Source organism: Equus przewalskii, chromosome 9 (genome assembly GCF_037783145.1).
Source record: "Equus przewalskii isolate Varuska chromosome 9, EquPr2, whole genome shotgun sequence".
Classification (NCBI taxonomy): Eukaryota; Metazoa; Chordata; class Mammalia; order Perissodactyla; family Equidae; genus Equus; species Equus przewalskii.
This window is the reverse complement of record NC_091839.1, coordinates 3,983,245-4,005,838: the sequence shown is the minus strand read 5'-3', so window position 1 is coordinate 4,005,838 and position 22,594 is coordinate 3,983,245. Positions and strand designations below refer to the sequence as shown.

The 22,594-nt window shown below is 49.7% G+C and overlaps 1 protein-coding gene across 4 annotated transcripts in view; it reads left to right on the top strand.

Annotated features, from left to right (window-relative positions):
* Positions 1-8: 8 nt before the first annotated feature.
* ANKRD27 (ankyrin repeat domain 27) overlaps positions 9-22,594 on the top strand; it is a 46,991-nt gene continuing 24,405 nt past the window's right edge. For 2 of the 4 annotated variants that reach the window (XM_070557340.1, XM_008514063.2), the window contains exons 1-12: positions 9-312; positions 9,142-9,273; positions 15,484-15,594; positions 17,362-17,518; positions 18,367-18,521; positions 18,923-18,982; positions 19,069-19,122; positions 19,215-19,280; positions 19,375-19,451; positions 20,085-20,206; positions 21,278-21,356; positions 21,894-22,026. In XM_070557340.1, coding sequence (XP_070413441.1) covers positions 9,172-9,273; positions 15,484-15,594; positions 17,362-17,518; positions 18,367-18,521; positions 18,923-18,982; positions 19,069-19,122; positions 19,215-19,280; positions 19,375-19,451; positions 20,085-20,206; positions 21,278-21,356; positions 21,894-22,026 — 1,116 coding nt within the window. In that variant the 5' untranslated portion in view covers positions 9-312; positions 9,142-9,171. Of the gene's footprint in view, positions 313-406; positions 619-8,858; positions 8,987-9,141; positions 9,274-15,483; positions 15,595-17,361; positions 17,519-18,366; positions 18,522-18,922; positions 18,983-19,068; positions 19,123-19,214; positions 19,281-19,374; positions 19,452-20,084; positions 20,207-21,277; positions 21,357-21,893; positions 22,027-22,594 lie in introns of those variants that run through there. The other 2 variants (XM_008514062.2, XM_008514065.2) reach the window with 2 other exon arrangements.

Genomic DNA, 22,594 nt, shown 5'->3' with positions numbered 1-22,594 from the left:
ACGGGCAAGCGCAGTAGGCGGCTCCGGGCTGGTCCAGCCCGAGTAGGAAGCGCTGTGCACCGCCTGAGCCCCACCCTCGGCTGGGTGGGCTCAATGATTGCTCTGCGCACACGTCACTCCGGACAAGGACGGCCGCGTATTGGGCTGACCGGGGGCCTTGAGGCGCGGCTCCGCCCAACGGCGGAGTAAGGGGTGGGCGGTGGGGCAGAGCTGCCGCGCTGGGGTCGTGAGCTCTGAGGCGTGAGCCTAGGGGCCGCGAGGTGTCGCCGCCGCTCAGGGAAGGGCAAGGAGTGAAACTATGTAGCCTTTTAAGTAAGTGTCCTCTCTCCCGCTTGCTCCGCGCCTGCCTTCCCGCGAGACGGCTGCGCCGCGGGGCCCGGAGCCCGGGCGGGGCCCCGGAGCGGGAAGGGGGAGGGGCTCTTTCCTCTCCGCGCCGGCGCCCCAGGCTGGGCGGGTACCCCCCAGCCCCGGGCCCCCCAGGCCCTGGCCCCGCGCCGGTGCACTGCCGCGTCCTCGCTCTGCGGGGCCCGCCTGCCGCCGGGCTCGCTCTGCCCCTCGTGTCCGTTGGGGTCGGGGTGGCGAAGAATGCGCCCTCTGACCTCCGCGGCTCCAGGACTGGTCTGCGGGTCCGGGGTCCCGGGAGCTGAGACTTGGGGGCAGTGGGCGGGTCCGTCGCTGTGCCCTGAGTGGCCTCCGTGGTTTGCGGGCGGCCTGGCCGGGCCGGTGGAGGAGAGGCTGTGGGTGGGGGTCCAGCGCCTCGGGCCGGGCTTTTGTGGTCCCCAGGGGTGATGAAGGCGCGGGAAAGGGAGGAGGGAATCCCCACCTGCCTGCCTGCCTGCCTCCCTGCCTCTCGCGGGGCGGGGTCTCCTGGTCCTGCTGGGTGAAGATTACTCCAGGAAAACTCTTAAGTACCAGGAGATGTTCCGGACTCTGGGTCTGTTCAGTTCTCTTCGTTGAAATTGGACTGCCCATAGGTGCATCCTTTAGGCGGCCGGCTGTGGCCAGGGCTTGGACGCTCTGGGCCTTGGCCATTCTCTTCGGTGAAGGGTCTCAGCTGCTCCCCGGCCGAAAGGGGGCCTTGACGGGGGAAGAGTAGTTTTCAGGATGAAGTGTGTAAAGGAGGGAGAACCCATCTCTTTGGGGAGCTTTGGGGATAACAGAGGGAGACCAGAAGTGAGAGGCCGGCGATGCCAAGTAGAGAAGTTGAGAATTCCTCTAGTAGGGAGTGGAGGGGGAGGTCGCAGAAGAATCCTGTACAGATCTCAGCATTGGAAAGATAGCTTCGTTGTCTTTCGCTGACAGCTTTGGGTGAGATCTGGAAGGCAGAGCCCTTAGGCCTCGGAGAAGGAAGTGCAGGACGGGAGCAGAAACATACTTCTGAAGAGCCTTAGTGGCAGGAAAGCAGTTGGGGCTCTAAAGTTGGTAGATGCCTTGGGTGAGCTCTCTCCACCTCGGCTTGTCACCTGAAATAATCCTGCCTCACAGGGTTGCTGGGGGAGTGAGCAGTAGTGTCTGCATAGGGCTGAGGTCGAGGTCTTGAGTTTTGGACTGTGTTGCCCTGTGAGGGCAGCTGCTGGATGCTTGTCGTGCACACGTCTGTGTGCTGTTAGTGTTTGTGTCACGGCTCTCCCCCTGTTTATGAATTGCCAGGATTAGGTTGGTGTCCACAGACTTCATCCTCTCCTAGAGGAGCAGAGGAATGTGACCTTGTGATGCTAGATACAGACCTAGCAAGGATTCGGACCTGAGGAACCCAGACCTGGTTTGTCGTGGAGTTGCTTCCACACCTGAGAGACACTGGGAAGTGGCCCGTGGAGCTCCTGCTCTTCTGCCCAAGATGCTGGCAGGCAGATGGGTGCTGGTGGCTCTGCCTGCGACTCCAGGAGCAGAGCCGTGAAGTGGCTTTCTGAGGACAGTTGTGCTCCTTCACACTTTCCTCCTCTCCCGGGGGTCACACCCCTCTTCCAGCCCTGAGCCCTTCTCTCCCTCCGTGACCCTCCACATTCCAGCTGTCGCTGTGTTGAGCCGGCACTCTGTTCCTGGCTTTGTGCCGGTGCCTGCATGGCTGCTTGCGGCCAGCCCATCACCTCCCCTAGATAAGGCCAGTGGATTTCCAGCTCCTGTGAGAGATGATCCCTCTCTGGGAACTCGAGCCTCCTCTGACCCCCCGCTATCATTTTGTTCAAGTGGATGCACAGTTACTGGTTACTTACAGTGACCCAGGTGGCCGGGGCAGTCTGCGTGCTTTGAAGAAGAGCTTTGAGAAAAATATGGACAGGATCCATAGACAACACAGGCCAGAGGACACACGTGACTGTAATACCATACATTACGTCGTCAGATTGCTTCCGTTTGGTATTACACATAGATAAATAGAAAGTTTTCCCTTTTTGCGTTTTCCTTCTGAATTACAAATTAAATCAGCTGGAGAATATTGCTCATCAGTTGGAAAATATACCTGGTCAGGGTCGTGGGTCAGGGCTCTGGAAGGGGGAGCAGCCACAGCAGTCAGGTTTCAGCAGGGAGCGCGTCTCTGCACGGCGCAGACTTTCCTGTGCTGGATTCTGCAGAGCCAGCCTGCATGCTGTCACCAGATGGTCCCTGACCGCTCAGACTCATCCGGGCTGGCAGGACGGTTGAAGACCACAAAACCACGAGTGTCCACACTGTCTCCTGAAACGCCTGATACTGGTTTGAGGCCTCGCCTGGCTCTCCTGCTCAGAGAGTAACCTCAGATAACTCATGTTCAGGGGCATTTGGTATCTCTCACTAGCTTCACTGGATTTTCAGTAAATCACTCCATCATTTAAGCTTAGGTAGAGGTGGAACTTTTTCTTAAAGGAGTTTTATGAGAGAGTTCACTCGTCTTTCCATTTTTACAAGGAAAAGTCAGTTTACTTTGCATGTTATTTTTCAAATATAAAATTCTTACAAGTAAACTTGTCAGGATATTAAATTATTTTTAAGCATGTACCCCTATATTATTTGTATATATATAAATATTTATGCATATTTAATATCTGTGTACCCCAGAGAGTTCAACTCTGGCATTAAGCACCGGATAGTATGCGATTATTATATATTTTTAACACTGGATAGAAAGGTTGAGAGCAGTGCTGGACAGAGCTCTTTGAAGCCCTGCTCCTGGACAGAGGGTTCAGTCATTGGAGGACTGCTGTCCAAGAGAAAGCAGGTGACTTGGGACTGAAAAACAGCAAGCTCTGTTCCATTCACCAGCAATGCTTGCTAGGGGTCTTGCGTGCTGACACAGTTGACGCATTTGAATGGAATGTTTTGATGTGGCATTCAGGGCCTTCCCTCTCTGACCCTCTCTGTTTGGCTTCTTATTATTTCCCTGGACTCATCTTCTCATCCCGTCAAAAAAAGTTTACCTTTAGGTTTTCTGTTCCTGCTTCCTGAACCTCTGGCCCTGCTCTGGTCCCTGCCAGGGATCCCTCCCGCACTGCCCACCCCCTTCCCTTCCTGCTGCTCCCTTCCCTATCTGGTCCTTCCCTTTCCCAGCACTGTTCTAGATTTGTTTTACTCTTCTGATGCCCATTCCTTGCCTCCCAGCTAGGTTGTTAGTACCTCCATCTTGGGGGCAGAGGTGTTGGTGCTCGGCCAGCGTCTTGCCTGAGGAGCAGAAGGAGTGTCCCTTCCCAGCTTTAATCTGACCATATCTCGTCCTGTTTGTCGTGTATTTTTTGGCCCAGCCATCTTTACTTTTACGCTCTGCCATGTAGAACCGGCTATGTCAGGAACCAGGAAGAATTTTGTTTTCTTGTGACTCTGTCCCAGCAAAATCACATTATCCACTTGTTGTGGTGGGGGCTCATAAAAGGATTATCTGGGCTCCGGTCGTAATTGAATTCAACAATTCTCATCTCTGAATTGTTGCCGAGCTGTCTCTGGGGTCCAGGCAGGGATTATCCGGAGCCATTTTCCTGCTGGGATCTTTGCCCTAAGAGGATCTGCCCAGCTGAGGGGCTTCCTTTAGGCAGTCCCCAGGGGGGCCGCAGCCCAGACAGTCCGGCCAGGCCAGGCTGAGGGAATTCTGTGTGGCTGTCTGCCATGGGGACTTTTCCTTTGGGGGAAGTGAAGTATAGAACCTGGGCCTCTGTGGCTCATGAGATAACCCCTAATCCAGGTGTATTTATTTTACATGATGGGTCTAGTGGTTAAAGGGATGGGTGTTAGAATAAATTCTGATGTCTGTGTAACCTCGAGTTGGCCAGCTGAGCCTCAGTTTCTTCATCTGTGAAAAGGAGCTAATGATCCCTATAGTTATTGTGAGCATTAGTTATAGTTAGTTACCTGTAGTTATCATGAGCGTTCAAATGGGATGAGGATGTATAGAAGTTATCACAGTGACTGGACCAATGGTGCTCTTGAATGGTGGCTGTCTTTATCATTAGCCATAAGGGGTAGAATTTATAGTGCCCTTATCCATACTGTTCTGGTGTTTCCCCAAAGAGGCATTTTGGAATATCATTAAATAGTGAAAAAGTAATTCAATTTTTCACTCATATTTTGTTCATCTGATTCTATCAAGGATGAGTTTACTTGGTAGTCATTAATAGTTGAGAATTTTCTCTTTTTAATGAAGAGAAGAGGCCTCAGGCTCAAGCTCAGAACCTTTGGCAGGCAATGGTATCTAGCAAGATTCTAAATAATGTCAAATGTTTTTATAATTTTTAATTTTAAGATTATCTTCTCTTTATGGGAAGTGACGCTGTTTTTCCATTTAAAGTAGTAATAGGGTTCTTTTTAAAATACATTTTAGAAGGGAGTAGGTGTTTAAAAGAAAAGGTCAGACGCTAGCAATAGAGCCATTGTGTACAGTTGTGCAGGTTATTCATTGCACAGGTGCCCTGCCCCAAGGGAGGGGAGGTGTTGGCAAACAGGCTGATACAGCCTGTGAGCTGCTTACCAAGCCATGTGCCCTGGCACAGGATTGTGGTGCTGGGAAGATGAGGTGCCTTTTTCTAATTCTCTCAAAGGCACCGTGTGGGCCAGCAGGTATGCAGTGTGGCAAAAATAGTGTAGGTGGCATGTAACTGGGAATCCTCCTGCAAGACAGGTACTCATATTCTCCGTTGCACAGACTGAGATGGAGGCTCAGAGAGGTGGAATGACATGGCTAGAACTCTAATTCCTTTTCTGTGCCCATTTTTCATACAGACACACCTCAGATGTTGCAGGTTCAGTGCCAAACCACTGTAATAAAGCAAATATCCCAATAAAGCAAGTCACATGAACTTTTTGGTTTTCTAGTGCAGATAAAAATTATGTTTACACTATACTGTGGTCTATTTAGTATTCGATAGCATTATGTCTAAAAACACAATGTACATACCTTAATAAATAATACTTTATTGCTAAAAAAAATGCTGTCCGAGGGGCTGGCCCCGTGGCCGAGTGGTTAAGTTCGCGTGCTCCGCTGCAGGCGGCCCAGTGTTTCGTTGGTTCGAATCCTGGGCGCGGACATGGGACTGCTCATCAAACCACGCTGAGGCAGCGTCCCACATGCCACAACTAGAAGAACCCACAACTAAGAATATACAACTATGTACCCGGGGGCTTTGGGGAGAAAAAGGAAAAAAATAAAATAAAATCTTTAAAAAAAAAAAAAAAAATGCTGTCCGAGCCTTCAGAGAGTCATAACTCAGTAAAACCACACTGATGTGTGGTAAGGGGAGCAGGGGCAATGGAGGCCCCATTCACAACAGGAGCAAATCTATACAGAATATATAAATAATATCTAATAAAAGTTGTATATGATCTGTGATATTTATGGAGAAAATTTAATTAGAGGACATAGAAGAAGACATCCATGGAAAGACGTACCATATTCATGGATGATTAGATTCATTATTATAAAGATGTTGACTCTCCAGTCCATAAATTTAGTGCAGTTTCAATAAAAATCTCAACAGGATTTTTCATGGAATTAATAAGCTGATTCTAATTCATGTGACATTGTAAAGAATTAGGAATAACCAGACAGTTTTCGAGAACAAGGAAGGAGGCCTTTTTCTGTGAGTTAGCAAGGCTTATTATGAAGCTATAGTCATGGAAAATAATATGGTCTAGCCCTGCTCTCCAGTGTAATAGCCACTAGTCGCATGTGGCTATTAAGCACTTGAAATATGGCTAGTATGAATTGAGAAGTGCTGTAAATGTAAAGTACACACCAGACTTTGAAGACCTGGTAGGAGTAAAAAAGAATGTAAGATATGTCAGTAGTAATTTTTAAATATTGATCACATGTTGAAGATATAATACTTTGGATATATTAGGATAAATAAAATATATTATTAAAATTAATCTCACCTGTTTCTTTTTTAATGCGGCTACTAGAAAACTTAAAATCACATATGTAATTATGCATAATGTATATGTAATTACATTTCTCACAGATATCTGTTGGATGGCACTGGTCTAGACCATTGAAACAGAGTAGAGCCCAGAAACAGGCCAAACATATGGAAACTTGGAGTATGACCTGGGGAGCACTGTCAGCCTGTGTGAAGGGATAGACATTCAGAAGATGATGATGGGACGGTTGGCTTATGCTGTGGACTGAATGTTTGTGTCCCCCCTAGAATTCTTATGTGGAGGCTCTAATCTTTCCCTGTAATGATATTTGGAGGTGGGGCTTTGGGATCTAATTGGGCTTCGATTAGGTCATGAGGAGGGGGGCCCTCATGATGGAATTCATGCCCTTATAAAAAGAGGAAGAGGCAGGAGAACTCTCTCTCTGCCACGAGAGGATACAGCGAGAACATGGCCGTCTACTGCCCAGGAAGAGGGCCCTCACCAAGAACCACATCTGCTGGCATCTCGATCTTGGACTTGCCCGCCTCCAGAGCTGTGGGAAATAAGTGTTGTTTAAGCCGCCCACTCTGTGGTATTTTGTTATAGCCGCCTGAGCAGGCTAAGACAGCTTACCATGTTTAGGTGCTCAGTTTGTTGTATATATAAAAATAAAGAGGAATCAGAGACCGAAAATGAAAAACTTGAAGATTCTTACAAATTATAGGGACTATTTTTATGGCCTTGGAGTTGGAAAGGATGTGATTTTAGGTAGCTCTCTTTGCTGCATACCAAACCAGTCCAAATCTTATGGCTTGAAACTGCCGCAATTTATTATTTCCTAGTATTCTGTGGGCTGGCAGGGTGGTTCTTCTGCTGGTGTCACCTGAACTCACTCACGTAGCTACATTCAGCGGGCGGGGTGACTGTGCTCATTGGAGCGCCTGGGCCTCTCTCTTTCCCTGTGGTCTTTCATCCCGGGGGCTTCTTCATAGCACGGTGGTCTCAGGGTGCCACTCTCAAGAGAATGAGAGTGGGACCTGCAAGGCCTCTTGGGGCTGAGACTCAGAAATCACAGAGCATCAGTTCTCTCTGTTGGTTGGTTAAAGCAAATGACAGGGCTGGCTCAGATTCAAGGGGTGGTGAATTCTGATAGTGGGAATGGTGAAGTCACTTTGCAAAGGGGCATGCCAGATAATAGGGTTTCCTAAGATCCAAAAAACACTGACCATTAAGGCAAAGATTGACAAGTTCAACTACATTAAAATCAAACATTTCTATTTCTGAAAACAGACATTTGAAAAAATGAAAAGACAAGTCACAGATTGGGAGAAGATATTTACAACATCTTTTAGTATCCAGATATGTAAAGAACTCTAAATCATAAGAAAAAGGCCAACAACTCATTAGAAAAGTGGGCAAAAGATATGATAAGGTAGTTTCTGAACATAGGGAAATGATTAATTTCATTAGAGAAATGAAAAAGACAGCAAAGTACTATTTTATGCTCACAGACTGGCAGAAGTGAGATGATGAGACAGTGCTGAGGAGTGGTGGCTAGGATGTGATGTGAGGAATGGGAATGCTCATGTGCTTTTCATGGAGGTAGAAAGTGGTCCAGCGTTGTCAGCATCCGGTGACGGTGCAGATGGATGCTCCTTAGTGCCTCTCTTAGGGACATCCCTAGATAACGTGCTCAAGGAACACGGTAGGGTACAGGACTGTTCATTCCAGCATTGTTTGTAACGCTGAAGATGTGGGAGCAACTTAAACGTGGGATATTAGATGAATAAATTGTGTCATGTTCACTTAGTACACTGCACAGTAGACATTAGAGAATGAATGAGAGCTGTATGGATCAGTATGGATAGAACTTGAAAACGTGTTGATTGAAAAGGGTATGCTCCAGAGCCAGTCCTGATGGCCTAATGGTTAAAGTTTGGCACGCTCTGCCTGGACAGCCCAGGTTCAGGTCCCAGGCACAGAACCACACCAGTCGTCTGTGAGTAGCCATGCTGTGGCTGTGGCTCATGCAGAAGAACTAGAAGGACTTACAACTAGAATATACAACTATGTACTGGGGCTCTGGGGATGGGGGCAAAAAAAAGAGGAAGATTGGCGACAGATGTTAGCTCAGGGTGAATATTTCCCTGCAGAAAAAAAAAATTTCTTAAAAAAAAAAAAAGGAAAAGGCTATGTCCCAGAATACTTATATTGTGGTACCATTTAGGTACATTTTCATGCCTATAAATCAATATTTTATATTATTTATGAGGACATTAGTGTTAAAGGACTAGAAACATAGGCAAGACGGATGTACAGCAACTTCAGGAGAGTGGTTGCCTCTGAAGGGAGGAGAGGATGGGGTCGGGGGGGCACAAGGGGATTCCAGTCTACTCTACTCTATTTCCTACAGAAAATCTGAGGCAAAGGTGGCAAAGTGTTAAGATTTGTTAATTCTGGGCAGTGGGTTTGCATAATTAACTCTCTACTTTTCTGTATGCTTAAAATATTTCATTAAAAATATGTGCGTATCTTTAAAAGGTCATAATTTTGGCCCTGTAGGTTCTTCTAAAAGTAGCCATTTTTACTGTTGCAATGACTTGGAGTTCAAGAAGATTTTCTGCACATGATTTGTACATTGAATCAGAAAAAGGACGTCTTGGAATTGGTGGGTTATCTTCGGTAATTCCTGATGGAGTGTTTAGTCTGTAGAGTAGAGTAATACGAGTTGGGGATGCTTTTTAGAAATTGCCAGATCAAGATCTTTATGTGTTATATAAATGCGAAAGTGGTCATTTACTGCTTTTTCCTCCCTTGTCCCAGGAGATTCACTTTGTCCCATCTGAAGTCCATATGGCTCTGTATGATGAAGATCTCATGAAAAATCCTTTCTATCTGGCTCTTCAGAAGTGGCGTCCTGACTTGTGCAGCAAGGTGGCCCAAATCCATGGCATTGTAAGTACATGGATCCCGAGGGTTGTCCTTCTCCTTTAGGCATGGACCGAGCGGTGCTGACAAGGCTGGAAGTATGGTGGACTTCAGAGCAGAATAAGTTCAGAGGGAGTCAGTGTCAGACTGTTCAGTGTAAGAAGCCTCAGACACGCTCTGTATGTGGATGAGCGGAGGGACCACCATGAGCTGCTTCCTCCAGGAAGCCTCCTGGGACCGCCCTGGCCCAGGGTGTAATCCTTTCTCTGACCTCTCAGCCCTGTTGACACTGGTCTCACAGTATTCACCTCTGTTTCTTCTGTTTCCATGTTGACGGTGAGGGCTTCTCGAGGCAAAAATCATCTTCCTCCTTAGGGCCTCACGAGCCCTCGTCTGTGAGGTGGGTGCTCACTCCCGGAGAATAAGGGAACGTGGGAGCACATTTGTATGTTGCTTTCAAAGGCATTTCCTAAAGGGGAAGAGCTGTGGTGAAAGAACTTATGTAATAGAGGCCACAACCTCAAGAGCCCACAGGGGCAGCCGGGGAACAGGAATGAGAGAAGCATGTGAGAGAGACGGTGGCCTGGCGCTGGGTACCTGCTGCCTGGAGGGAGGGCAGGCCCCGCCTGGCAGGTCTTTCCAGGTCCCAGTGGGTAATGTTGGTAGGCATCTTACTTGCACAGCACCACAAGACACAGTGTGCTGGGTGCCTCTGTGCCGTCCGCCTCTGGCTTCTGCTTGAGGAGTCCTCTGTCTCCCTTTTGTGTCTTGTCCTCTTCTCACGCTGTGTCCCCGCTTCTCTTACCGAGTGGTGTGACTTTACTCAGCGAAGTCTGGTGGCCAAGGATTTGAGCCAAAGGAGAAGTCAGCTCATGTTGTTAGCTTCAGGTTCTCAGCTGCCTCTGGAAACTGGAACTGGCTTTCACCTCACCCAGTCCATCCCTCTGCCATCAGGAGCCTGGTTTCTTAAAGTCCCTTCCAATTTTTATGATTGGCTTTGTGATTCATATATTTTTCCCAGAATTTTTTTTTTTTTTGAGGAAGGTTAGCCTTGAGCTAACATCTGCTGCCAATCCTTTTCTTTTTGCTGAGGAAGCGCGGCCCTGAGCTAACATCCGTGCCCATCTTCCTCTACTTTATATGTGGGACAGGACGCCTACTACAGCATGGCTTGCCAAACGATGCCATGTCCGCACCTGGGATCTGAACCAGCGAACCCTGGGCCACCGAAGCAGAATGTGTGCAGCTAACCACTGCGCCACCGGGCTGGCCCCTCCCAGAATTTTTGTTTTACTTTGGATTTTAGAAGTCATAAAGTTCATTATGAAAAAATTAGAAAGTACAGCTGTTTCCAAAGAAGAAAATGAAAATCTCGTAAAGCTCACCAAAGACATTCATTGTCAGTGATTCACTTCACACGGTTACTAAATGTGACCCCATGCAGGGCACTGTCTGATACTGGGGATTCAGCAAAGAATATGAATATACATCTCCGTCTTTACCCTCACGGAGCTGACATTCTAGTGGGAGAGGTGATCATACTCTGGGTGAATGTGTAATGTTAAGTGTCACAGAGAAAAAGAACAGGATGCACACGGTCATGTTAACTGGCGGGCCTGACCTGATTTGAGAAATATGTCCTTGCCATCTTTGTTCTGTGATGTTTTTTGAATACCACCTAGGTAGGAATGTGTTGTCATATGTCACCTTCTCTTGCTTTTTGAAAATGCCGCGCTGTGGAGTGAGTTCTGTCACTTGTCGGGGAGCTCCCTGGGGCCTGTCTGTCTTGCTCACCACTGTTGCCAGTCCTTTCCACGGCTCCTATCACCCAGTGGGTGCTTTTCCAGCTGCGAGTAGCAGAGTCCCACTCGAGCTCACGTTAGCGGAAGGGGAAGTTTGAGAAAGAACTGTGGCAGCGTGGTCACCTTCCTTTCGGGTACACCGAGGAATGGGAGGTTCTTCTTAAACTGTCCATCCCGAGCTCCCAGTGGTACCCTAGGCCCCTTACTCAGCCCCTGCTGAGATCTGCAGGAGCCACGAGGAGCTGCTTGGGCCCACATTCAGCAGCCCTGAATTTCTGGCCTTGCTCGGGCTTGTTCGGTGGACTCTGAATCAGCGAGGCCAACTTCTCTGCAGAAGTCAGCAGCGAGAAGGAGCTGGTTGTGCTGTCCTCTCAGCCCAGTCGGATGTCGCTGGCTGGCTCCTGCCCCCTGTTGGCCGTGTGACGGGAGCACTGCCTCATTCCTGTCTGATCCGTAGTAGTGTTGGTTGAATGATAGAGTATTCTAGTGCTTCTAGAAGAGCTCTTATCCTTTCTGCTACCTCTATGGGATCCTTGTGGCCTCAGCAGGTAGATGCCAAATTTCTTTCCATGGGCCTTGGGCGCTGGGCCACGTTTGGCCGCCCTTGAATCTGCCCTGGGGATGAGAGTCCTTTATTGGGCTCTAAAAATGTGAAATCACCACTTTTAAACATGTGTGTCCCCGAGAATTAACGGCCTCTCAGATCTCTGCCTGCACGCCAAGCTTGCGGGCTACGTTGTCCTCGCGTGACGGTGTGTGTGGCAGCTGAGGGTACAGCTTGACTGCTGCCCCACCTCCTCCTGAGTCTCCCGGCCTTCCCAAGCCCTCCTTTGATGGGGATGCCTCTGCGTCCGGCCAGGTGCCTCCAGCTGTCACCTGCTCTCTGACTGGCAGTGGAAGCTCGTTCCCCATGTTCCCCAGATTCCAATCCCAGAGGCCCGTGACGCCCACGCACTGCTTCTCATAGTCGCGCCTGTTCTTCCAACCGTCTGGCTAATTAGGCACTGTGGCTTCTCAGAGCAGGCTGGGCAGGCCTGCTGCATCCCTGGGGCTCTTGTCCATCGGGCGTCGGGGGAAAGTCCTCCAGGTTTCCCAGGGGGAGATTAAATTTGGTCCTTTCATTGCGGTCCTTTAATTATGGGGTATGCAGGCTTTTGAGGGCTAGCCTGGGAATCTAGCAGCATGTCTTCCAAGTTCCAAAGAACTGACTTTCCAGTAAAATACCCGGACAGCCCCGCTAAGGGCATGGAGGGCCATATTCCAGTTCTCAGGATTCCTTCAGGACGGATCCATCCAAGAAACATTCACTGAGCGTCTCCTGTGTGCCAGGCCCTGTGCTGGGCTCCAGGGTTACACGGATGAGTGGGGAACACGGCATGCCTTCAGGGAACTCCAGAAACAGGCTGTTTGCAGGACAGAGGAATGCGTGTGAGGACAGAAGTCATCACAGGCTCCGGAGGAATGCCTAACCCAGCCTAGGGAGGAGTCAGGAGGGCACCCTGGAGTAGGTGGCACGGATGCTGATTCCTGCTTTTATTCTACTGTCTTGTCTTTAATTACCGTTATTTTAAAAATTCTTCACAAAAGGGCTAGAATAAAAAGTTTTATTGTTAAGCTTTGAAATAAGTAGGTCCCCACCTTAGGGTCTACTTGTTAATTGTAAACTATGTGTATCCCACATAGGCTGTTGAAACTTCATGATGTCTACTCCAGACCTTGTCTGAAGCGCTCTCTTGAAGCCCCTGGTCACGTGACCCCAGCCCCCAGGGCAGCTTCAGAGCTGCTCTGCCCCCTCCGCCTGTCCCGCCTCCTCCTCTGCCCGAGCAGGACTCTGGTGGAGACGGATGGAGCCGGAGAGAGCCAGCCTCTGGCTTCTGCTTGCGGTGAAATGCTCTGGCCAGCATGGCCTGCCTGAAAACTGGGGGTCCTTGAAGTTGGAGGGCTCCCTCTCCGCTCAGCGAATCTTGACCGTGCACCTCCTGTATGCTGAGTGATGTGCTCGGTAATGGGGATGCAGTGCAGCAGGAGCTGGTCTTGCTTTGTTCGAGTTAGGGAGGTGGAGAAGGAGCATGCTTCCAGGTAAACAATGCAATCACAGTTGGGGTGGAGGTCTCCGAAGTTCCCTTCCTCATGTGGGGCTGTGTGACTCCTCCATCCATAAAGCGGCAGTGGGGCCATCTCATGGCCTCTCTGAGTTTGGGCATTAGACGTCCCCTAGGTCCGTTCGTGCCAGTCCCTTGCCTATGGCCACTCTCAGGTGGCAGCACCCTCTTTCTCTCTGTGCTCCCTGCTGCCGTGAGTCCTCCTGGGAGCCCTGACGCTCGTACCTGAGGGCCTTCATTTTCCTTCTTTATTTTAAGTTTTGCTTTTATTAAAATTTTAAAATTATTATGTTTAATTTCAAACATAAAAAAGTAGGAATAGTATAATGAGCCCCATGCACCCATCACCCAGCTTCAACTGTGCTCAGTTCAATGGCCAGTCACGTCTCATTTCTACCCCTTCCTGCCCTCCATCCTCAGCCACTGGATTATTTTGAAACAAATCCCAGAAATTTATATAAGGTTGTCATACGATTTCATCTCTAAATATTTAGGAGTGGGTTTTTTCTGTTTTTTTTTAACTGAGGAAGATTCCCCCTGAGCTAACGTCTGTGCTGACCTTCCTCTGTTTTGCATGTGGGCAGCTGCCACAGCATGGCTGACGAGTGGTATAAGGAGTGTATTTTTAAACGATAAGGACTCTCTTAAAAAATGTAACAACAATCTCATTATCACAGCTAAAAAATTCCTCAATAATTCTTCAGTTTTGTCAAATATCTAGTCACTGTTCCAATTTCCCGAGTCATCTGATAATTTATTTGTTGGTTTGTTTCACAGTTGGTTTGTTCAAATAGGGTCCAGAGGAGAGTCACACAGTGTACTGGGTTGAGAAGTCTTTTAAGTCTCTTTTCCTCCCCACTTTACTGAGCTGCACTGTGGCTCATGGCCTGCCTGTGCCGAGTGTGGGGACTTTGTCAGCCTCGACGTGTGTGAACCTGTGAGACCATCCCCGCAGCCTTAGGTTTCCTTTGGCTCTGTCTCCCCTTCTGCGTTTTCTTCCTTTCCTATCCGTGTCATTGATCCCGGTGCTCCTGCCTTCGGGCTTCTGCCAGGTGCAGCCCTGTGGTGTTTCGCATGGTCCCCTGTGGTGTTTCCTGAGATCAGGAGTCGAGTCCAGATCTTGGCCGGATCCAGTCTTGATTGGGGAGGAGCAAGGCCGCTTCACAGCCAGGCTTGTGTTCTCCCAGCCGCAGGGCCTCCCTTCCCTGTGGTAAGGACTTGGCTTGTCCCTCCGTGGGGAGAGAGGCCGTGCAGCTCTTTCTGCCCTGCCTGAGGAAGCTCATGCCAGCTGCTGCTCTCGAAGGCCCAGAGTTTCACGCAGTCTTTGCAGAGGAACTCCAGCGGGCGTGGGGCTGTGCTTCCACCATGGCTCCAGGAGGCAGCAGGACGGCGCAGTGGTCAGGAAGGTGGCAGGAGTTCACTGGCTGTGTGACCCTGGACAAGTTACTTCACTCCCTTGAGCCTCGGTTTCCTTGTCTGTATGGTGGGGACAGTGTAGAAGCCATTTGCTTTGTGCTGGGCTGCTTAGGAGATGGGGCTCTGAGGGACTTGGCCGCCGTGGTCATCTTCCTGCCAGGTGCGCTCGAGTCTGGGAGATTCCTCTTAGACATGAGTCCCTGAACCGAGCGCGGGTCCGCACGTGGTTGCCAGGGCAGAAGGTGGCATGAGAGTCCGTCTCCCACCACCACTGCGTTGAGCTGGGAAGCTGGTGCCCGGTCAGCGTGGCGGCCATGTCTGGACCAAAATGCATGTTTCAGATGGAGCCTGCTCCAGTGAGAGAGGCTGGCACCTGAGAGATCCTGGTGAGGGTGGCAGCCTGCAGTAGGAGACTTTTTCCTGTGGCTGGTATTACAGACAGTGATCACAGGTAGCCTAAAACAACAACAGGAAAATGTGAGGAGGAAACTGTCTTCAAAGTGCAGGGTTGTCATTCAGGTGGTGGGGTTACGTGTGACTTTTTAGTTTTACTTCTCCGTACTTTCCAAACTATTCCTGTGTCATCTGGAATCGTTCCTGAGCCCTTGAGAATAGACCGGGGCCCCTGGGGTTAGTGGCGGGGGCCCAGCAGGTGTGGGAACGAGCCCGCCCCTCTGCAGCTCTGAGACGGAGGAGGCCATGTGCCACCTCGCTCTGCCAGGGTGGAGACCGGCGGCTTCCATCACAACCACGACAGATTAACTCAGTTGGCCCCAGCTGCTGCCATTGTGGTGAGTGACCCCAGGCATTCTCTCTGCTGGCGGGTCCCCACAGCAGTTCCAGCTGGGGCGTCTTTGGATACATCCTGTTGTGGACGATACATCTCTCTAGCATTCACCCCACTTCTTTTTCTCCAGGTGTTGGTACCCTGCAAAGGAAGCCTGTCCAGCAGTGTTCAGTCTGCGTGTCAGTTCGAGTCCTATGTTCTGAGACCAGTGGAAGAGCACTTCCAGACCTTAAATGGAAAGGTATTCCTTTCTCTGGGGGTCGCCCAGGGTCACTCCCTCCGAGGATGGGGGCGGGGAGAGAATCGGCTTCTGAGCCTCGCCTGTCTGTGTTCAGTGATGGCTTTGACAGTCAGCAGCCCTGTGGGAGGGGCTGGAGGGCCCCTGGGTCTGAGGAGAGAGGAGATGGAGGTGGTGAGCAGGGCCCTGGCTATGGCCTCGGAGGGTGCGGAGTGGCTGGGCCCCCTCCCCAGCCACGGGCTTCTGCGGGAGCGGGGTGTCGCACAGCAGCTCCACACCGAGGCCTGTCGGGGTGGGCTGGTTCATCCCAGTGCCCTTGGGAGCTCGCCGGTTTCTTGGCCACACAGTGGACATCAGGGATGAATCTTTTGTTTTTTAAAAACTTTTTGCTTTGAAATAATCTCAAACCTGCAGAAAGTTTCAGTAAAGGACAGAGAACTCTCGTATACCATCCCCGTGGATTGGTCAGCTGTTAGCATTTTGGCCATGTTCGTCTTCTCTTTCTCTCTGAGGGAGAGTATCCACATACGCATGCATGTGCACACGCACACGTTATTATGACTTTCTCTGAACATTTTTCAGAAGGAATAAGACTAAGTTGCAGATAGCATGTCCCTTTCCTCCAAAACAGTGTGTATTTCCTACGTGACTGCAGCACGGTGATCACACTCAGAAAATTTTGCAATGATAGAACGCTGTTCTCCGACATACTGTCCTTAGACAAATTATGCTCATTATACTAATGACATCCTTTGATAGCAAAGAACACATTTTTTCTTTTTAGACCCAGAATCATGCAGCGCCTTCAGGTGCTGGTCTTTCTAGCTTCCCTCAGTCTGGAGCAGTCCTCGGTGTGTCTGGTCTTCTGTGACACTGACGTCTTTGCTTTGCCCTGTTGCCTCCCCCTCAGAGTGGGGTCTCAGTTCCCTCGTGGTGCACCGTAGGCGTGCGTTTTGGGCAGGAAGGCCTCGGAAGGGTGTTTTACTTTCTCGGTGCCTCGGGTCAGGAGGCACACAGTGTGCGTCTGTGTCATCGTCGATGTCAGCTTTGGGCTTGCATTTTCTCATCATTTGAGTGGAAGCAGATGGGTTCTGAGAGCGGGAGGTCCCCTTCCCAGTCGGGACTGGCCGTGGTCCCCAGCCCACCCCAGTCAGGGGAGGGGCCATGCTGCCTTCTCCTGGGGTGGGTGCCGCACTTGGCCCCTCTGACCTAGCCCCTGGGGCTTGTGGGCACTGAGGCACCGTGGAGGGGCAGGGCATGGGGTTGCCAGGCCACCAGCTGGGGGGCAGCAGCCCCGTGGCTCACGAGGCGTGACCTGATTTTCCTGCCAGGGAACTGCTCACCACAGGTGCCCATCACTTGTTAGTTTATGCGTTCTTTCGGGGTCCCCACATGCACAAAGAGAGCAGAGGGGTCAGGCTTACCATGCTGGCCTGCCCTGGGCCCCGCGGCGCGGAGCTCGCCTCGGGGAGCAGAGCCGCCCCGCCTTCTCCTTCCCTGGGAGGTACGGGTGTTCTTCTCTAAGGAGCAGCTTGATGCCTTTCTGCTGCCACTTTTCAGAAGGATCAGGGTGCTGTGTAGCCACAGCTACGGGGTGAGCAGAGACGAAAGAAAGCATTTTAGTCTCAAAAAAGCAACAGGGAGTGTGCCTGTCCCCGCAGACCACGCTGGAGCTGCGGTGGCCACTTGGGCGACGTGCCGGTCGGGAGCCAGGCTGAGGGGTCAGCGGTCACCAGCGGCCGCTGGTGCAGTGATGCTCTCTTGTTCCAGGATGTCTTTATACAAGGAAACAGGATTAAATTAGGAGCTGGTTTCGCCTGTCTTCTCTCAGTGCCCATTCTCTTTGAAGAAACTTTCTACAATGAAAAAGAAGAAAGTTTCAGCATACTGTGTATAGCTCATCCTTTGGAAAAGAGAGAGAGCTCAGGTATTCTGGGAGAAAACCCCTTTCTCCTGTTTTGGAGAAATGTGTTTGTTGAACTTCCTCCTGACATAGCTGTTATAAACATCCCATAAAATATTTAAGAACCCACTAGAATCCTGTGTAACTGTTTACAATAATTCCTCATAGAACTTAAAAAGTCACCTTTATGTTAGCTCAGGGCGAATCTTTCCCAGCAAAAAAAAAAAAAATAGAATGGGGGGGGTTTTAAAAAGCAGAAAAGAAAAAGAGAAGTTGTCTTGAGCTAAGGAGATGTGGATTGGGGCTGCTGCGTATGGTTGCACAGGTTGGGTATTACACAATTCCAGGAGGCATCATTCACATAGACCTCAATGTACATGTCGCCCCGTGGACTTGTGCGAAGTGGCAGCCCTGGTTCTGTCTCTGAGCCTCAGCTTTAGGGCTAGCTCTTACAGCAGGAGTACCCACTCAGCCCCACTGTTGTGCCTCTCTGAGATCTCATTATTTTTAATGAATAATAATTCTTCACTTGTTCCAGGAAATTGATATAACAATCGATGTGCCAAATGCACTCTGAGGCTCTTATTGTCCACAATCAAGGCTTCTTCACCAGAGCCTCATGAGTCATACCAAAGGTCCCAAATAGTCCAGGTTTGTCCTAGGAAAGGGCTTCAAGAGGACTCGGCTCTCTGGGCCCTGGGTTGTCCTGTAAGTGGGCTGCTCCTGGGCAATATCTTGAAATCAGGTCATCCCTGTCCTCCCCTGGAAGATGGGGCCCCAGACCCTAGGGGAGCAGGGCAAAGCATGTGGCATTTCCCCCGTTAGGAAACAGTGAAGGCATTAGCCGGCCTGACCCTCTGTCTCTTTTTCAGAGGAGCCTTCAGCACCCTCAGATTCCTTCTCTCTGAAAACCATCGAAGATGTGAGAGAGTTTTTGGGAAGACACTCGGAGAGATTTGACAGGAACATCACCTCTTTCCAGCGAACATTCAGGGAGTGTGAAAGGAAGAGCCTCCGTCATCACATAGTCAGTAGCTGTGTCCTGCTTTGCCAGGCGTGCCCTTCTCAGGCCCATTCACAGCTCTGGGATCCCTCAGTTGACTCTGAAACTTTGCTGCCTCCACTGTTGAAAGTTTTGTTTGAATATTTCTTTTAACTCTAAAAGTAGTGCCAGCCACTGTAGAAAACTTGAAAATCATGCAGAAGTGTAAAAATGAATATTGCTGTGATCTATGTTAACCCCACGGGGAATTTTTTACTACTCTTAATGCATATACACCTAAAAAAAAGTTGAGAAAAATCACATAATTGTCACTGGGAAGTACCTCGTGTGAATGCTCTCCTCGCTCCGGCTGCCTTACAGGTTCTGGGTTGGGGGTGGCGGCCGCGGGTGACAAGAGTGACCCGTCTCTCTGCTCTGTTGTGCAGGACTCGGTGAACGCTCTCTACACCAAATGCCTCCAGCAGCTGCTGAGGGACTCCCACCTGGTGAGCTGCAGGGCTTTCGAAAGAGAGGGTGGCGGTTTGCCGTGTGCAAATCTCAGCTCTTTAACAGTACTTTCTGTGTCCTCCAGAAAGTGCTCGCCAAGCAGGAGGCCCAGATGACGCTGATGAAGCAAGCGGTGGAGGTAGGCGGCCAGGGCGGCGCGGGGAGAGAAGGCGGCCGGGCTGGGGGTCTCCTTGTCAGCCCCACCCTGAGCTGGGCCCGTTGATTCCACAGGTGTACGTCCAGCACGATATTTATGATCTGATCTTTAAATACGTCGGGACCATGGAGGCCAGCGAGGTAGGTTCTAAATCATCATCATCATCCAGGGGGAAGCCTTGTTCTATTCTGAGCTTTTGAAGAAATTTGAAGCTTCATTAAAATCTCTTGTTAGGATGCTGCCTTTAACAAAATCACGAGAAGCCTTCAAGACCTTCAGCAGAAAGATATTGGTGTGAAGCCTGAGTTCAGGTGAGGGTTTGAGCTGTGGCAGCTCAGGGTCCTGAGGCTGGGGCGCCGTCTCTGCTGGAAGCAGCAGTGGCAGCACGCTGGGTTGACTTGGTTCTTACTGAGGACCCGAGATAAAGGGCTGAATTGGCAGCTGACTGTAGGCGTCACCTCCTCCGCCTGTCTGCCAGCATGCCGGCTGCGTGGGAGCGAAAGGGGGTGAGGTTTTGTAGGACTGGTCTCCAGGTGGGCACGTGATCGCCCAGGTGGGTCCTGCATGCAGACATCTCTCCTCACCTGCCCGTCTGAGGGAACCCTGCCATGGAGGCACCTCCTTTGAATTACTTTAAGTTTCACGAGGATACGAAAATATCTAAAGGGTTTATGTTTCAACTTTTTTTTCCTCTCTTGGGCCATTTTACTCTGGGACTGAGGATGTTTGATTTTTTTCTAGTTTTCTGGGGCAGCCATGTCACCTGGCAGCCTGAATGGGACATTTAGAGCAGCAGTGTTTTGCCACTGACTTGAGTCAGATTCCTTCTGAGTTTCTGTTTTTGTTTTTCATTACCTGTGGTTTGTAAATCTGAGGTTTCGTGTTAGATCAAGGAAGAAGGGCCCTCACACTGGGGTCTTGTCACTTTCCCACTGATTTTACAGCTTCAACATACCTCGTGCAAAGAGGGAGCTGGCTCAGCTGAACAAGTGCACCTCCCCACAACAGAAGCTGGTTTGTTTGCGAAAGGTCGTGCAGCTCATTACGCAGTCTCCTAGTCACAGAGGTTTGTGCTCGGGGAAGGGGCCTGGCAATGGGGTCGATGCATACGGCCAGATGCAAAAGTCTGTTAAGGAGCAGTGCTGTCTTAAAGGATCATACAGATGGGCTGGCGTGCAGCCGAGCATCCAGTGTGAGCCCCCGGAGTCTGTGCTGATGAGTGGCTGCCTAGTAATGGGGGGTGGGAGACGGGGGTTAGGCAAGACTAGGGTAAGAAAATGGTGGCAGAGAAGCAGCCACCTCAAAAATGAGCCAAGCTGGTGATAGGTACATGGCAGTTCAACTGTTTGTTAGACTGTTCTCCTAATTTTGTGTATGTTTAAGTTTTTCCGTTATAAAAAGTGAAACAAAACAAAATAAGCTAAGAAAAAGTAATGAGGAGGCCGATGTATGTGTGCAGATAGAGGATGGTCCTCAAAGCGTATTAAATGAAATAAACAGAAGTGTATTTGGTACACTTTCAGCAGCATCACAGAAAGAGGGGGAGGGCTGTGCATCCACATACATGGTGGTGAGTTTGGAGACTGTCTCTGGAAAGGTGCAGGAAGCGGCAGCAGTGGCCTCTGGGAAGGAAGACCTGGTGGCAGGGCTGGGAAGGATGCACATGGTTCACTCTTTTGTACTGTTTGAATTTCTAAACGTGCGCATGGATTACTTAAACAGAATTTCAAAATGAAAACAATAAAGTCAAGCTGCACGTCAGCATTAGTCTCCGTAGTGTATAAAATGGAAATGATCTCAGGAGGAGAGAAGCTCTTGGAGGTGGCTGTTGGGCACCCCTTTGCTTGTGTCCACTGTCACTGACCTCCCTGAGCTCTCAGCCGTCCCGCAAGGGGCCAAGGGCTGGTCTGCTTGGAACTTCCTTCTTTTGCACATGTTCTGAGGACGCTAGGCATTCGTATTCTCCTTGAATCTGACATCTATTCAGGACACTGCAAAGGAAATTGCGCAATTGAATTTCTCCCTGATGTGTAGTCTTACTGGGCTGTGGTTTTGTGGGTTGGATGGTGGTGGGGAGTTGACACGCTTGCTGGTCCGTCCTCGTCTCCTGATGGCTTTGAACATGTCTCCCCTGCAGTTAACTTGGAGACCATGTGTGCTGATGACCTGCTGTCAGTCCTGTTATACCTGCTTGTGAAAACAGAGATCCCTAATTGGTAATCTTCTTTTGTTAAAATACTTTTTCAAAATGGCAGCACAGTGCTCTGGTGGTTTTAGTGTAACTCCAGGAAACTGAGCGTCTCTTATGAGTCACTTGCTCATCAGAGCAACTGTTCTTGTAATTGCCTGCTCAGCCTTCATTCCCCAGGGGGTTGGCTATCATTCCATTTATAGATGGGGAGACTGAGGCCCAAATTGCTGATATTTCTCGTTCTGAGACACACAGCTAGTCAGTGACTGAGCAGGAAGCTGAGTCCAGTTCTGTCTGGATCCAAAGCCCTTCCCTTCCCACAGGAACCCACAGTTCACTTTACGATAATCAGCTTTCTAAAAACTACCTTATTCCAGGAAAGTAACAAGTAGTTTTACTTAGTTTCCTAATTGCACACACTCTGTAAATAGAGAGTGAGGGGGTAGCAGTCATTGCTCCTGGAGCTGACCGACTCCAGTCACCCAAGCCACTAGCATTGTTTCTGCAGAAGTGTTCATTTAGTAGACAACAATAAAGCTTCTTCCTCTTTTTTTTTGGTTAGGATGGCAAATTTGAGTTATATCAAAAACTTCAGATTTTGCAGCTCAGCAAAAGATGAATTGGGATACTGCCTGACCTCAGTTGAGGCTGCAGTCGAATACATTCGGCAAGGAAACCTCTCTGCTAAACCGCCCGTAAGCTCTCCTTCCTGCCTTGGGCTGTCTTTGGGGGTGTCCTGACGGGTTTGATAGGGTTCTGAGGTTGGAGTGGTGGGATTCTTAAATGGTCTCCCAAGAATGAGCCTCGGCCGTTTGAGGGCTGTGAGGCTTGACAACCTCTGAGCGGACTGAACACCCAGCACTCAACTAGTTGTAGAAGTTGGCGGGTTCTGATCGGGACTCATGTGTTCGTGTCCTGCTTCCTCGGTGCTCGTTCTCCTCAGAAGCACGAGGGCAGAAGGGGAGCTAGAAATGGTGAATTTGGATATCTAGGCAAGAAACGAGATTATTAATGTATGGAATTTTAGGACTCAGAACCTTAGTATTATTCTCTTGGTTGGTGAGCTTTGGCTGGGGGAGGCAATTATATTTCTATGTGAATTGTGAGAATCTTAAACCACCATTGCCTTGCTGGCCTATTTCACTATATACCAACCAGCAAGGCATGATGGTGCTCACAGAAATCACAAAGTTGAAATTAGTAAAATGAAGAGGTTTCTGTATTACAAACCAAGAGTCTTGAGGATTCAACATTCTCTTGATC